The sequence below is a fragment of the Stylophora pistillata genome, chromosome 7 (genome assembly GCF_964205215.1).
Source record: "Stylophora pistillata chromosome 7, jaStyPist1.2, whole genome shotgun sequence".
Lineage (NCBI taxonomy): Eukaryota > Metazoa > Cnidaria > Anthozoa > Scleractinia > Pocilloporidae > Stylophora > Stylophora pistillata.
In genome coordinates this window covers 27898042-27913619 of record NC_142525.1, presented here as the reverse complement: position 1 = coordinate 27913619, position 15578 = coordinate 27898042, and the positions used below count along the sequence as shown (strand labels likewise).

General features: G+C 38.9%; 1 protein-coding gene across 1 annotated transcript; it reads left to right on the top strand.

Moving 5' to 3' along the window:
* The first annotated feature begins 673 nt into the window (after positions 1-673).
* LOC111332543 (conserved oligomeric Golgi complex subunit 6) lies at positions 674-13479 on the top strand. The gene is made up of 20 exons (XM_022937899.2): positions 674-849; positions 933-1076; positions 1617-1688; positions 2647-2705; positions 3392-3503; positions 3609-3691; positions 3801-3871; positions 4640-4733; positions 5333-5409; positions 5848-5899; positions 7293-7381; positions 7928-7992; positions 8450-8541; positions 9445-9559; positions 10142-10273; positions 11323-11490; positions 11984-12091; positions 12202-12255; positions 12538-12617; positions 13230-13479. Exons 1-20 carry the CDS (start codon positions 763-765, stop codon positions 13375-13377), a joined length of 1902 nt encoding a protein of 633 aa, XP_022793634.1. The 5' UTR covers positions 674-762; the 3' UTR covers positions 13378-13479.
* Positions 13480-15578: the final 2099 nt, after the last annotated feature.

Below are 15578 nucleotides of genomic sequence, written 5' to 3'. Positions count from 1 at the left end.
GATAATTTAATTCGAAATATTCTTTGAATTTTGAACAGAAAAGATCGTATTACAAATTCAGTTGAAATGATTTTGCATATAACACACGCGTAATTTACCCTCACCTTCCTCTTAGAATTTTTCTTCCTGATTTAGAACTTCGAGGAGACTGGGGATAGGCCTGTCCCAATTGTGTTCGGTAACTTTTGAGCAAAGTTTTGTGGTTCTAGCAACCTCGAGCAGTTTTTCTCTTTCTGAGCAATTGTTTTGCAAGTTGTAGGTTTAGAGCACGTATCAACGATTTCTTAAAAAACTTCGATTTATGTAAATTTCTTATTAAATGTCTCGCAGGCCTATTATTTAGTAAAAACGGATAACCGGCTAAAACGACGGGCAAAAAAATTGACGTCTTTGTTTATTTACTTCCATGTACAGAGATGGATGGTTAGAAGCCGCCCTTGTTTGCGAGCAACTATCTATTGGGCCACCTTAAAGCTAAACGTATTATTTTGAAAAACGAAAAATAAAGCTTCTAATTAATGTTTATATAAACATTTCAAGAAATTAGGAAGCAAATTCTGAAATTATAAAGCAACCTATTTTGATTTTTGGCTATTTGTTAGCAACTTTTTGGCCTTCCAGAGAGCAACTTTCCAGCATTCTACGAGCTCAATCGGGATATCTTTGGGTCAAGAACGGAAGAAAGGGGAGAAACCGCCAGCAGTCGACCAGCGGTATTCTGGAAGAAGTATGCGCAAATGTAAAGCCACGTAGAATTTCAAAATGGCGGAAGGGAGCGAATCCCAATCAAACAATCCGCTATCAAGGAAATTAAATAAGATCTTAGAGACTAGATTGGACAATGATAAGGTATGAGTACTGCTATACCCATTTGTGTTCTCTGCCTTGAGGAAAACTGTGGTAATGTGGCAAAATCTGTTTTCATCCTGCAGGAAATGGTGGAGGCCTTGAATGCCCTGTCCACTTTTTTTGTGGACAACAGTTTGCGTTCTCGGCGGAATTTGCGTGGAGATATTGAAAAAAGAAGCTTAGCAATTAATGAGAGCTTCGAAGGTGCATTCAGAGACGTCAAACAGGTAGACTGTAAATAAATAACTGTAAATAACACTTTATTCCATTTTAAAACTAGAAATGTTATTATTTAAGAAAGAAAGAAAGGAATACAAAAGTGAAAAAAATACCCACCCGAATGTAGCAAAACTAATCGAGTCGGGAGGTTACAGACAATATTAGAATGTATCAAGGAGGTTGGAAATACAAATTACAAGGAGATTACAATATTGTTAATTTAGAGAAGTGAAATTGATTTTTTACGAAATAAAAAACATAACTAATGTGAACTTTGAAAACAAACTCGATGATTCATGCATACAACTAAGTTAAAGACCTATATATGAGGTCGTAAGTCAAGCAAATATTTTATATATTTTATGTGATGCCAATTGCAAAGAAAGTCTGAACTATGGCACGTAAGAAATTATGTATAAGCCTCAAGGCGACAGCTATAGGCAGATTTCCAGAAAGTTTTACATCATTTTGAGGCTGTCATCATTAAGTAATCAAGGAGTCAATTTAATTATTTACTCTGTGGGTAAATAAAACTGTTTTCTTTGCAGCAATTGGATGCTGTGCATGCGGACATTGAACAAATGAGTAGATGTTGTACAGAAATGACGAGCAGACTTAAGGTAGGTTGCACTTCAGACCTACATGTAAATCTCTAACTCCCATGGCCAAGATCTGAATGGTAATTCTCCCCTAGCCCTTAAACTCCCAGAAGTTATTAACATTTAACTTCTCCCTATTACATACGTACATTATCCAACAAATAGGTTTTTCGAATAATCAAACTTGTCAGATAGAAGTTGTTATCCTGATCTAACACCAAACTCTCATAACAAATTTACAAGGAAATGTGTGGCAACTAGAGAGGAGAATTAATAATCAGATCTTGGGAGTTAAAAGGTTTGAGTGGCTCTCAACAGAAATTTTGGCCGCGATGGATTGCAAAAATTTGCTTGCAAATAACATGAAAAGATCTCCAATCCATAGAACAATAATCTTGAACAATTTGTGTGCCATATATTCACTTTCAGAGCCACTAAACCATAAACTGATAATCAACACTTAAACTTTGTGTCTACACAGTGGTTTTGAATTTCAAAAGTATATGTGGAGATTAAATAGTGTTGTTTAAATGTCTTATAAGCATTAGCCTGGTGAGTTTACATTTGAAGGGCAGTCTCAGTGGATTTTGGTCAGGATACAGAGATCAGTCAGCAGAGCTTGCTAGATTTAATGAGCGTTCTTTTTATAATCATGGTAAATGTTAGCTGGTATATCGTAGGCACAATTATTGAAAACATTAACAGAAACATGCATTTATAAAATTGACAGAAATCTTGTTATATTTTTTGCCATGCTTGATCAGGGGTTTCAATAAGAGCTGGCAGCCTGAGTAACTCACCTCTAAATTGCAGCCTATTTTCCCTGAAATTAACAACTTTAGGCAAGCCAAATTTAATATGGAATTACCATGAGAATATGGACAGAGTTGAACAGTTATTGAAGGTCCATTTAGATCTCAACCTACAGTACAGGTTCTGTTACATGCACAGATTCATTCTAAACAACTTTTTTACATAGTCTGCAAGAGACCAAACCTCTGACTTGATAAGCAAGACTACCACACTTCAAGCTGAAAGGTAAGCCTTGGATAGATGGGGTAAGTTCATAAAGAAACTATGGTGCTGCATCAGTTGGGGTATATTTCAAGGGAAGAGAAGTGGGAGAAGTAGTGATGCTCCAAATCTATACATAAAGTCAATTTATAGGACCTGAAATAGACTCTTTAACAAATGGTAAACACCACAGCGTACACTATTGAGTTATGGATGCATGCGGGAGGTTGCTAAGCACGAAAGAAGCGTAAGAGTCGCTTGAGGCGATAGCCGAGAGCCACTCTAGCTTCTTGAGTGCTTAGCAAACCTTCCAAGTGCATTCATAACTCAATAGTGTTTGCTGAGGTGTTTACCATTTGTTTTATAACATAACATTAACACATTGTAGCTAAAGAGTTCCCTTTTATTTAACAAATCTTACGTGACCAGAAAAAAACAAGTGCGTGCGGAAAAATAGTCTTTCCCTTTGCTCACGTCAGCAGCATACACCCATGGGCAAATGGGGGACGCTCAATTGACTAATCAGAGTGCGCGCTTTACTTTGGTTATGTTATAATACTGTATTCCAGCAATTGTGATCCATAATTATTCACAAAAGTTTTACTGAACATGTACACGTCTAAGTATTAAAATTTGGCAAGTAGTATTGATTTATGATTTGATGGGGTGTTTAAAATTTAAAATATCATTTTGCTCTCTAAATTTCTCAGTCAGAGAATACAGATGAAAGAAACAGTTGCAGATGCATTCATTTCAAGATTTCAGTTAAAACCAGATGAGGTGCAAGCTCTTAAAGGAACAAGGAATGGTCCTATTTCTGAGGTCTTTAACATCATCATCTTGTGTAGTTTGTGTAAATTATAGAAGTTACTAAATGTTTATGTGAAATTGTAATTGTTCAAAATTTGTTTTTTTTTTTTTTCCCAGACATTTTTCGAAGCACTCTCACGGGTTAAAGAAATTCACAATGACTGCAAACTTCTGTTGAGGACAAAACAACAAACAGCTGGGTAACTATCTTTAATAACTGATCCTTTATGCTGGAGACACCTATGTAACTTTTTGTAATATCAGCAGAGTTGGAAAGACTTTTGATAAAAAATAACCTATGTTTTCCAGTTTGCAGATCATGGAAGCCATGGCATTACATCTGGAGTCAAGCTACGAGAAGCTTTACAGGTGGAGTCAAGGTAGAATGACGGTCCATGTGAATGTAGGCATCATATCAATTATGATGATGATCCCAGGCTTCAACATGTGGTCTCTGCCTTTCCCTTTCCCTCTATTCCTAATCTTAACACCCTATCATCAGTATACAAATTCTCCATACTGTTCTCTATGTGTTTCCTAATGTGCTGATGAAGAGAATTTGTTCAACAATCAAGAGCTTCTTGGTGATCATTTCCTTTAATCTTCCAAAATGCCGGTCACTCGAAGGGGTTAAAGGGTTCAAATTTTATAATAGTATTGGAAGGTACTGTAGGCTGCAAAATTTAGTAACAGTGGAAGGCAGCAGCTTCTTTAACTGCGAGGAAGTCACCATGACAACTTAGCCACAGCCTTTCTCCAAGTACATGTACCTGTCAACACAAAACCAATATACTGTGGTTTGATATGAATACCTACACAAAAATTGAGAGGGATGGATGGAAAAAAAAAGGAGGAAAGCAAATTGGCAAAAGCACCCTTCATAGTAATTCCCTTGCAAACCTTCTTGGATCCCCAAAGTTCACATGGGTGAAACTACACTTGTACACGCATTATATTGACTTGGTTTCATGTTAAAACTCAGAGCTCCTGAAATTTGAACATGACAAGGCTTGCATTTCTTTAATGACATGGATGCCTCGTTCAAGTACACCTCTTTCTGTCTCACAATTGCTACACCATAGAAGCTGTGATTTAAATCAGTCAAAGAAGAACAGTTTCTCACCAGGTTACATTTCTTCAACTTGCAGATGAATGCAGAGGCTTAACAGGAGACCTTCCCGACATATCTAACACGCTAAGCAGAGCAATGGTTGCTCTTCAGGACAGGCCTGTGTTGTTTAAGTTAGTAAATACAATATTATTTCCGTTAATTTTTTTTGCTTCTCAGACCTATTGCATATGAACAAGATTATGCAATGAGAAAGAAAAAGGCTCCTTTTTTTTTTCAATTTTTTGCTGGTGGGTAAAGAATCACTCTGCCACCCCACTTGCCCTCCCTGGTGGGTGAAGAATAAGTTTGCAACCCCCACTCCCTCCCTGGTGGGTAAAGAATCGCTGTGCCACCCCACTTGCCCTCCCTGGTGGGTGAAGAATAAGTTTGCAACCCCCACTTCCTCCCTGGTGGGTAAAGAATCACTGTGCCACCCCACTTGCCCTCCCTGGTGGGTGAAGAATAAGTTTGCAACCCCCACTCCCTCCCTGGTGGGTAAAGAATCACTGTGCAATCCCCCAACTACCCCTCCTCCCCTTCCTGTTAAACTTTAATTTAATCAATTTCCACAAACTGTTACCTGTATGTGCTACATGTAGGAGATGAACACTGTACTGCTTTGAATGTTCATTTCTTAATATTATTTCTTTGTTTTTCCCAAAACATTCTGATTGTGGGAATATGCATCTTCCCAGTTGTCATTAATTTGCCTATTCCTTACTTTCCATAGGTATACTTTAGATGAATATGGCACAGCCAGAAGAACTGCTGTGGTGAGATGCTTCATTGATGCACTCACAAGAGGAGGCATGTTTTCTTGTACTGTTTGACTAAGTCAACTGATTTTGAGGATCTTTTTAAATAGATTGAATCACGAACAGAATGGCAGATTTTGAGACTGAGGGTGGAAAAATTTAAAGACAAACATGCCACAGATTATTGACTTCTTCTTTATTAAGTTTTTACTTACAATGTTGATAAGATTACACTGCAATTACGAAACGAAAGAAATAACAGGAAAAATCATGGGGCTCAGAGCAGGTGGCATATTTAAAAAAAAAAAAAATCAACACTTTAAGGGGATAAAGTACCATGAAGATGTCAGCTTGGATTCTTGCAGAGAAAAAAGAATTTATACTAGTGGGGTTGTCTGTACAATAATAATTATTGTCTGTACACAATAACATAAAATGTTTGAACCACAGCTTCCTGATATGTGACATTTTGCCCGTGTTTACCTTTTAGGACCTGGTGGAACTCCTAGACCAATTGAATTACATTCACATGATCCAGTTAGGTAGGAAAATCTTAGAGTGTTGTAGGTCTTCAGAAAAAAAAATGGTCTATGTGTACTCAGTAACACTAGTTCTAAGATGTACTGTAAACATTAAAAGCTTGATACAGAAAGTAACATCTACACACTGAATTGTGCGTGGGATAATGTTACTTTATTGCTATTGGATTGCACTGTAGGCATAACCTCATAGCTTTGAAATGAATGTTGTTATTTTATATATTTATGGATAGAGCACTGGACTGTTGTGCGGGAGGTTGAGGGTTCGAGACCCCACTGGACCAACACTCAAGGTCTTAAAATAATTGAGAAGAATATGCTACCTTTCTACAACATCAAGAAATGGTTAGATATTCTAATCTTCTCAGATAGGGACGAATAAATGGAGGTCCCATCTCTTGCAGGGTTGGGGTAGGAGACGTTAATTACCCACACACGAGATTACTGTGTGATGGATGTCCTCCCCTGGGGTGGGATGGGTGGGTTGGGGTTGGTTTAGGCGGATGAACCTAGCAGGGGACTACATGTCCTATTGTTCTCTCGCCTCTACACTGTATGAATCTATAAAATTAATACAAATACAAATGCAATTATTTATTATTTCATTGTGATTCTATGTTATCAGTGGTTGACAATTTCTGTGAGAGAGAGTGATCTGGTTGCTGCTCCTCTCTCTAGAGGGGAAGGATGTTAGGGAAACCCAAAAAATTGCTGGGAGGGGGGGGGGTGGTGAGTAACCTGTGATGGACCACCAGGCTCAAAATAACAGCAGGTCTACAGGCAATATCCAGTTAAATATAAGTTTTGTCTGGTAAACTCCTTTACTGGCCAGACATTTTGTCTGGTTGTTTACGCTTGTAAATACAAATTTGATTGCGAGAGAAGTTAGGGGTTTAAATACACCTTTAGCACTTTTCCTGCAGTAAGTTCAAGGCTGCATATTTAATAGACCATTTCCAAACTACCTTCGGCCTCTTTCCAAGTGAGTCCTGGTAAATTTTCATTTGCATACATCTTAAACTTATTTTCGCACAAATGGTTGAGCACCATGCCTCTTTTATAAAAATGGTCCAAAAGTAATTCGGAAATGCCCTCTGAAAGCATGGTAAATACACTTATTTATGAGGAAAGGGGGTGGGATTTATTGAGATATGACTTAAAGGATGTTGGGTCCTGTCCGAGCAAAACTACATCTGACTGCACAGCTTGAACGGCTCCAACAGGAACACTGTTTGGATCCTTGTACCTTACAAGAGTAACTTCTAGTTGCTTCTTGCTGCAAAAACTGAGAATAAGCATGGAAAATTTTGGGTCATTTTGGCTTCTAAGACTCAACCTTAAGAATTTGGGTTATGCATATTGTTATCACGGTACTATCGTTTTGAATTTTTTACAGATATGTGGGTGATATGTTGGCGTGGCTTCACCAGGCAATAGCGTCAGAAAAGGAACTTCTTCATAGTTTACTAAGAAACTCATCATCAAGTATGTTTGATTTTGATTTGATTTTAGTTTTGTTTCATTTACTTGTGCAGAGAATTGAATACCTGAATTTATTACACGACTCGAGAAGTCAGAGGGCCAATAACTAAAATCAACCAATCAAAATGCTCTATTGCCGGTCAATATTCTCTCAGTATTGGACCGGGCACTGTCCCGAATGGTCCCGAATGATACCGCACTTGTGTTCCTTTGAACTTCAGTCGTGTAATAAATCTCTTATTAACCAAGCTTGCTCGGGACCGTACTGGAAGAATATCGGCCCTCGGTCTTTTTTGTACGGACCTCGCTGCGCTCGGTGCGTACTGTCAAGACCTCGGGCCGATATTCTCCCAGTACGGCCCTTGCGCTTGGTTAATAAGATATATATATACCTTGCAGTTTGGTAAATATCCATCAATATTCACTTTCACTGCGGTGGATAACTGTTAAAAAATAAATACTAACAGACAGCCACAATGGAGTGGGAAATATTCGTCTTGTCTCATTCGTTAATTTTGTTAAATGAATTGTTTCACTTTACCTTTGCAGCAGGTGATAACGTACAAAAAGAAATTCTTAGTCACATAACAGAAGGGGTTTGTAGACCTTTTAAGGTAAGCTGCTTCATCAATTTGAAGAATCTTAGTTTAGCCATCGAGCAGGCCCACATTAGCGCTGCGACACGTCAGTCTTTCAGTGCTCACGAAAAAGTGTGAGATCTAGAGCCAAAGCTAGTCAACGAAAGGTCGGCGAGGAGTCTGGATCTCATTAGTGGTGCCCAAACCCCCCCTAGCTTTACTCAAGTCTTTAAACGTGAACTTTCTTCAGTTTCACATCTCTTTAAGCAGGCTGATACCATTATTCCTGCAGTAAATTGTCGTCTATTGTAGCTTAAAATGTCTGTGCGTTTGTTTGTTTTAATGTAAGACCGTCTGTTGATGTATGGTTGTTCCCTCCCTTCTCGATTAGCTTCGCTATTTTGTGGGTAGGGATTGTTAGATGTGTATTTTAATTGCTAAAATAAATGAATTCTGTGGTTGTTTTTTGTTGATGTATGTTTGATTATCGTAGGTACGAGTGGAGCAGGTCATTGTGTCAGAGCCGGGCGCTGTGATGCTGTTCAGTTTAGCAAATATTCTAAAATTTTATGGCACAACGATAGGGTGAGATGCAGATCGTATGTTACTACATGACACTCTTCAAATATTGCTCATGAACAGCCCAGTTTTCGAGGTAAAACAGAATAGTTTGATCGAAATGTGACGGAAGCGAATAATTGGAGACCCGTTTAGTCGTGGCAGAATTGCCCCCACACCTCGTGGGACTGACGGGAGAGTTGTCCTCAGCAAAGTGGGTTATAATAGAAACTTTTGATACCAAGAATGTGAAAGAATAGTCCTTTTTACAGTTGTGGGCTTGGTGGCCAAGCCTTTGAACAGGAGTGAGGCTAACTGTGACCTTGTTAAGATAGAGATGTTGCTGCTTTTCAAATACAACAGGGTCACCCTTAGCCTCACTCCTGTTCAAAGGCTTGGCCACCAAGCCCACAACTGTAAAAAGGACTATTCGAGGTGCGAGAATATCTCTTATGTCTATTTCACCGTGACGTCTAAAACAGGAAAATAGAAGCTAAGAAACCGGTTAATCCTTTGACCCTTAAGAGTGACCAGCATCAAATTTCTGACCAGCATCTAATTTCTCCTTACAATATCACCCCGCAAGTCACACGTAAAGGTCAGGAGAACGAAGGAAATGATCACCAACTAAGAGAGCTCTTGATTGTGAAGGTGTAGTGTGATCGTCCGGGTGAGTGTAGTCCTGAGAAGGACTGTTGTCGAAACGTCAGTCACTACCACCGACAACAGTCCTTCTCAGGACTACACTCACCCGGACGATCACACTACACCTTCGCATGTTACCCCCGGGTTCAAACCATTTACTGCATAAAGCTCTTGATTGTTAAACAAATTCTCCTTGTCAGCACCATAGGAAATGGATAGAGAACAGTATAGAGAATATGCATACTGATGTTAGGGTTTAAAGGGTTAACTCCTTTTGCCCTTCAGGAGCCTTATTGATGAAGATGCCTCGGTAACAGTAACGATTCTTGACATGAATGCTCTAGCCTTGAAGATGTTCTACAACAGCTTGAACTGTCACGCAAGCAAACTGCTAGAAAAGGTGAGTGACAGGGGTGTTACTTTATTGGTTAAGCCTCGGTACCCTTCTTAGCCATTCTCTGGGTTGTCACGCAACGCTCGTGCCCTTAAAGAAGCTTTTTTTCCTGTGGAGAAAGGTGTGTGACATTCCAAAGAACAGCTGCCAAGGAGACTAGTAAAGGCCGGAGCAGTCTGTACGGGAAACCGAGTTGTGTGCACTGTTTCCTAAACTAGTGCCTGACACTTATTTTTGCTACCATTTTCCCACAAATTTAAACCAGTTCGACTTAGCTCGACTTGTTACGGTGGCGAATTTCGTTTCCAGGAACTTAGGTCTCCATTCCCAACGATACGAATCGTCGCTGCGGCGTATCCCAAAGACTTTTTTCTCGCCCAGCTTCCCCGATCTTAATTGAAATATGAAGTCAGATCATCATTTGTTCGCCTCTTTGCCTCCTCGCCTCTTTTCTTTTCTGCTTATTTTCCTTTTTGCTCCTTTGCTTCTTTGACTTTTTGATTCTTTGCGTCTACGCTTGCTTTTATTTTACTAATATCAATCTCCATCTTATCAATTTATTTTGCTGCTTGTTCAACATCTTTCTAGATTGAACTTCCTCCCCCAGATCTCAGTCCCACAGAATCGTTAAGAGAAACGATGAGTTTACTTAGAGACGTCCTTACCTGTCACGATGCTTCTGTTATTCCACTGGACGCCAGACAAGCTGATTATGCGAGGGTAGGTTAAGAGCAATTGCCAGACAAATACTTTTTTGTGATGAATTCGACGTGCATGACGTTTCAAGCTCCCTCATCGCCTGACTTTTAAATTTTTTGTTTTTTTGTTTTTTTGTTTTTTTTGAGTGATATTTCTTTAGCGAAAGATAAGGAGAGCGGTAAAAATGGGGCGTGTGATAAACGTGGCTTGTTGGAAGTTGTTTTTAAAAAATATGTTACGGGGTGGAAAGAAAGTTGTGATTGGAGAGTGCATACGGGTTTCTATTGTTAAAGTTTGGTCAGCAAATTTTTATCCTGAGAAAATCAAGGAATCATGTCTGGGTAACCAGGTAATTTATACTTTGTGGGTTGGAGCGCATTTCAATTGAGTGCTTAAATCTTAAACTAAAGTAATCACATTAGCCAGTCAGATGAAAAGAAGACAGCACGAGTAGCCAATGAAAATTATTTAAAGTAAACACCAGCAAAACGGCTTGTAGCGCGGGAAAACGCGCGTGACCAAACAGCGACTGGTTATTAGGTTTAAATCCGATTGTTTCAGAAAGTGACACGAGTTTTCTGGACCAATTATGTAGCGAAGTAAAGCAAACTAAAGTAATTCCGGACTACTCTCCAATTAACAAATGGTAAACACCACACCGTACACTATTGAGTTATGGATGCACGCGGGAGGTTGCTAAGCACGAAAGAAGCGTAAGAGTCGCTCGAGGCGATAGCCGAGAGCGACTCTAGCTTCTTGAGTGCTTAGCAAACCTCCCAAGTGCATCCATAACTCAATAGTGTACGCTGTGGTGTTTACCATTTGTTTTATAACACAACATTGATACATTGTAGCTAAAGAGTTCCCTTTTATTTAACAAATCTTACGCGACCAGAAAAAACAAGCGCGCGCGGGAAAATAGTCTTTGCATTTGCTCACGTCAGCAGCGTACACCCATGGGCAAATGGGGGACGCTAAATTGACCAATCAGAGCGCGCGCTTTACTTTGGTTATGTTATAAAATCAATTGCAAATTGCCTAACCTGGCCTTGTTTTTGTTCTACCCGTAGATTATCTCCTGTTTGGTCGACCCACTCATCCAGATGTGTTCCATGTCGGCCAGCCATCTGAACGCGTCAGACATGGCTGCTTACATGATAAACTGCATTCATCAGATACAGAGCACGTTGGCGGTTTACGAATTTACTGATAAACACATCGAAATGCTAGCGGGTCAGGTGAGAAAGTGTGTGGAAGGATTTAGACAGTTAAGAGTTTGAACAGAGCCACTAAACGTGAGGCCGCCGTCTTGGAATTTTAAGCAAAGTTAGGCTGCGAAGAGTACAAAACTGGCACTCTTAATACAGGAGTAGAGAGACGAAAGAGAAGGAGGGAGGGGCAGTTGAAGTTTTGCTTTGCTGCGGCTCTTTCATGACACTGTCACGTGGCCTTGTCAATCAGGAAAACTCTTGGTGCGAAATAGATACAACAAATGGCGAGGACGTTTTGATATTCCGCAAAATTTCAAATTTTTAAGGAGCGGTCAAATGCGAGATTTTACGCTTATTTGATGATATTGGCGAAATGTTGATAAGACTTAGTAGGAAAAAAAGCTCCCATCCAGCCTACCAGTCTTGAAGAACTGTCGAACTTTTTTGGTCTCCCAAAATCTTGCAGTTAAATGTCAATTGTCTAAAGTTAGAAACCTTTTTCCAATTTTTTTTTTCGTAGACGGAAGCACACCTAGATACGTTAATCAGTGAGCAAGCATCATTCATTCTTAGTCGTTCTGGTGTTGGTAATTTGTACACTGTTTACCAGGAGAACCGCGGTCAGAAGGTAAGCAATTGGTCTGCTGAAGTGTTTGGAATATTGGTGCCATGTTGAATTTAATCATGCAACTTTATTTTGAACCATCTGGCACTGCTTTGTTTGTGTTTTTTCTCAAGGTGGCACTGTCCTCGCTTCATGGAATGGATCCGCAGAGTGTTAAAGACGCCATGGTGTGTAACATTTTCGTTTCATTGTTAAGATGTTCTTCGTCTTCTTACAAAGGGCGCTGATATAAAAAAAAAGTTGCGTTCAAGATAAAGTACCTGTAATAATACTTTACACATAAAATAAACTTCAGTGGAGTACGACGTATTTTTGCAAATGAAGTGTCCTTCGATTCTTGTTTTGGATTCTGCTTTTTTCTTTGTCGGAAAGGTCACTTTTCCCAAAGAACATCTTGTTGCGTTAGTAGAAAATTACTTTACTTTATATTTTTTTTACTTCCATCACAGGCCAAATTCGATAAGTATCTCTCGTGTCCCGATAGTCTAGTTATGCCTCAGTGCAATCTTTTGAGAACGACAAGACTACGGTAAGTTTTTAAGTCATTGTTTCTTTGTGCTCGTGAATTTTTTTAGACCATTTGTCATTTGAGTGTTGAATGTAAAAGGGGTATTACGTTGGTTTTACGTTGGTTTTACTTTACTAAAATTAACACAGAACAATCGCGATTTTTTACTCTCAGTTTACTACGTTTGAGTCAGCTTTAATTCGTTGCTTATAGTTCTGATCTGCCCCTTGAATTATTTACCCATTTTCTGATTGGCTTATGTGATTCCCTTGGTTAAAGTTTTTCGATTCTCAACCAAAAAGCGCTTGAGCAATAGCCACCATCTTTGGTTTTTAATTTCTTCTTATTTGTACAAAAGTTAACCAGAAAGACTAACACACGCTAGGGACAAAGTCCTTGCAACTAAGCACAGAAACCAGCTCTCCAGTCCAAGCCATCTTAAACACAAAAAGTAGTAAAAGGGACCCTGACTACTTACCAGAACTATTCGCACTTTTTTTGATGGAAATGAAAAGATCTGAGAGGCGGACATAATAGCGAATGCATTTCAACAACTTTTGACTAGGATTGTAGTGTTGCTTTTCTCCTCCTTCTCTTTACGTTTATAAATGATGCTTCTACGTTCTTTTGTAGCGATACCGTCCACAAGCGAGCGGTGGATGCCGTTTGTACAATGTACAAGACGCTCTACGACGCCATTGTGAACGACAGTAACAAATACCCGGATGTTAAAACTTTGGTGCCTCGCACCCCAGATCAAGTGACGTCCCTCTTGACGTAGCTAATGAAAAACTAAACCTAATTTTTAAACCACGATGTAAATAAATAGAAAATGAGAATCTCTCTTTCTCTCGAATTACCCAAATGAAAAAATGAATAGTGTTCTGGGTGTATTGCGTAATGCCTCTCTTTTTACCCCAACAATGGGACAAGTCGTCATTTATAGCCTGGGGGGTTTGGAAGATTTTTCTTATGGGGGGTTTCTCATAGATTTTTTAGGGGAGGAGGGGGATCAGTCGTCGCTAACAGACTATAGATTGGAGGAGCTGTAGAAAATTGACCGCCAGTTAACTGCTAACGAGTTACAATCGTAAGAATATTACAGAGCCTTATGAGAGCACATAAATTTCATCGTGACGCATCTTTCCCTCTCTCCCCCCCTCCACGGTAGGTAATGACCGGTCCCTAATTGCAGTGCATTTTAATTAACCCTTACAGTATTAGAGGTAAATCAGTACGTAAATTCACCTTACAGTGTTCGTACATTTTCATACATGGTGGTAATGAGAATTAAGACTTATCATGTTGGGGATGATGAAACATGAGATTGTCTACCTTTAGTTGAGGGAAGATCTTAAAAATGCAAAAAGTTAATAGCTAGGGACTGTTTGAGCGTTTTCTCAAGAATTTGTAAAGTGCACGTTATAGACCACTTTCATAAATAGCTGCTGGATTAATATTCTTTCGTTAAATTTGAATTAGCCTTGCTGACCTCGTTCTCCAGTACAAAATTCAAAAGAATACATTATCTCAAGCGAGGCCAGTAGGGCTAGTTTAAATTTAAACAAAAGAATATTTATACGGCAGCCATTTATGAAAGTGGTCTATGATTGGTTGTAAAGCAGAGAATCTTTGAAAACGACATTTTACGAAAATTATGATTGATAAAAGAACACAGTACATAATACTACATTGTAATCCTTTGGACACGATCACAGGAAAAAAGTGAAGAAATAGGACTGAAAAAAAAAAACATTTAAAGTCTATTTAGGAAACAGAAGACTGCACAGCTAAGAATTTTAAAATAAATCGTTACGGTAAAAGTGTTTGTGTGTAATTTTCATCGTCAGTTAACTTTATCCTAAGTTGATGATCATTTCCGTTATTCTCATGACCCAAGCGTTTGATTCAAGTGTGATACAGTATGGAGAAATTAGGAGCCAGTCACTCTTGGCGTTTGAAGGGTTAAACGCTGTGGTACTGTATCGATTGAACACCTATAGTGAAGAGTAATGAAACACGAAAATACTGATTCTGACGTGTAGTAACCTTTTTTCCTTTGTTAATTCTGACTCTTGTAGCTCCTATAGATCTTTAACGGAGCGTATAACTAGTGGCTTCGTGGCTCAGTAGGTAATAACGCAGGTAGGAATTAGAGACCCCTTTGCAGTCGTTCGATCATTTTGTGGCCTTCCTCCTTTTTGCAATTGTTTAACTCTAATCCTGTGCGGATCAATTTTTTTCACGTTTCCTCAGTAAATGATAAGATTCATGTTCTGATATTTCAATGGCTACTACGAGTGAGGTAATTCTGCGCGGTTCCTTAGCTATTGTCATCTGCCTGGTGTCACACTTGTAAGGTGTAGAATTAGACTGGTGCTAGTATTATTTTTTTTTTTTTTCGTTTTTTTTTTTTTTATTATCAATATCCTTAACGATTTATTGAACGCGGTCTCTTTCAGAATTTTCATTTCGTTTCCTCGGAAACAAACCGGCGCAGAATTGGCTCGAAGAAATTCTAGTTGCTATATTTACACAGGTGTGTGGGACACTGGAATTCAAGGTGGTTTACAAAGTAAACATCTTTTCTTGATTACATAACAAGATGGACATTATTCACACGTGGTCAAACAGGGCCCTCAAGCAAAAAGGGAACAGGAAGGTGTATGGTGCCTAAACGTTCCACGAAGATACAAAGCATTTATTTCGAACCTGATTTACTAACATTCTGTTTGTTTCTAGAAACCCATAAAACGGTTTGTTTCATTGTTTCCTTAGATGATGCGATTCCAGTTAAAGAATTCAACTAACTTCCACTCGAATAATATTTCAACACACCGCATATCATATCATCCCATTTCTACCTAGTAAAGTTTTATGTCTCAGTAATATATTTTAAATAAAAAGTCTTTATTAAGCACTCTAAACAACAAACGTGTTTAGTGACAATGATATGAACTCAGCAAGCATAAAACTAATTAA

What these genes read in the sequence shown, in the direction of transcription:
- LOC111332543 (XM_022937899.2), top strand. Translation starts at nt 763, where the DNA reads ATGGCGGAAGGGAGCGAATCCCAATCAAACAATCCGCTATCAAGGAAA. An exon ending in AAATGACGAGCAGACTTAAG is followed by an intron (nt 1,689 to 2,646) that starts GTAGGTTGCACT and finishes TTTTTTACATAG; the next exon opens with TCTGCAAGAGACCAAACCTC. An exon ending in GGAATGGTCCTATTTCTGAG is followed by an intron (nt 3,504 to 3,608) that starts GTCTTTAACATC and finishes TTTTTTTCCCAG; the next exon opens with ACATTTTTCGAAGCACTCTC.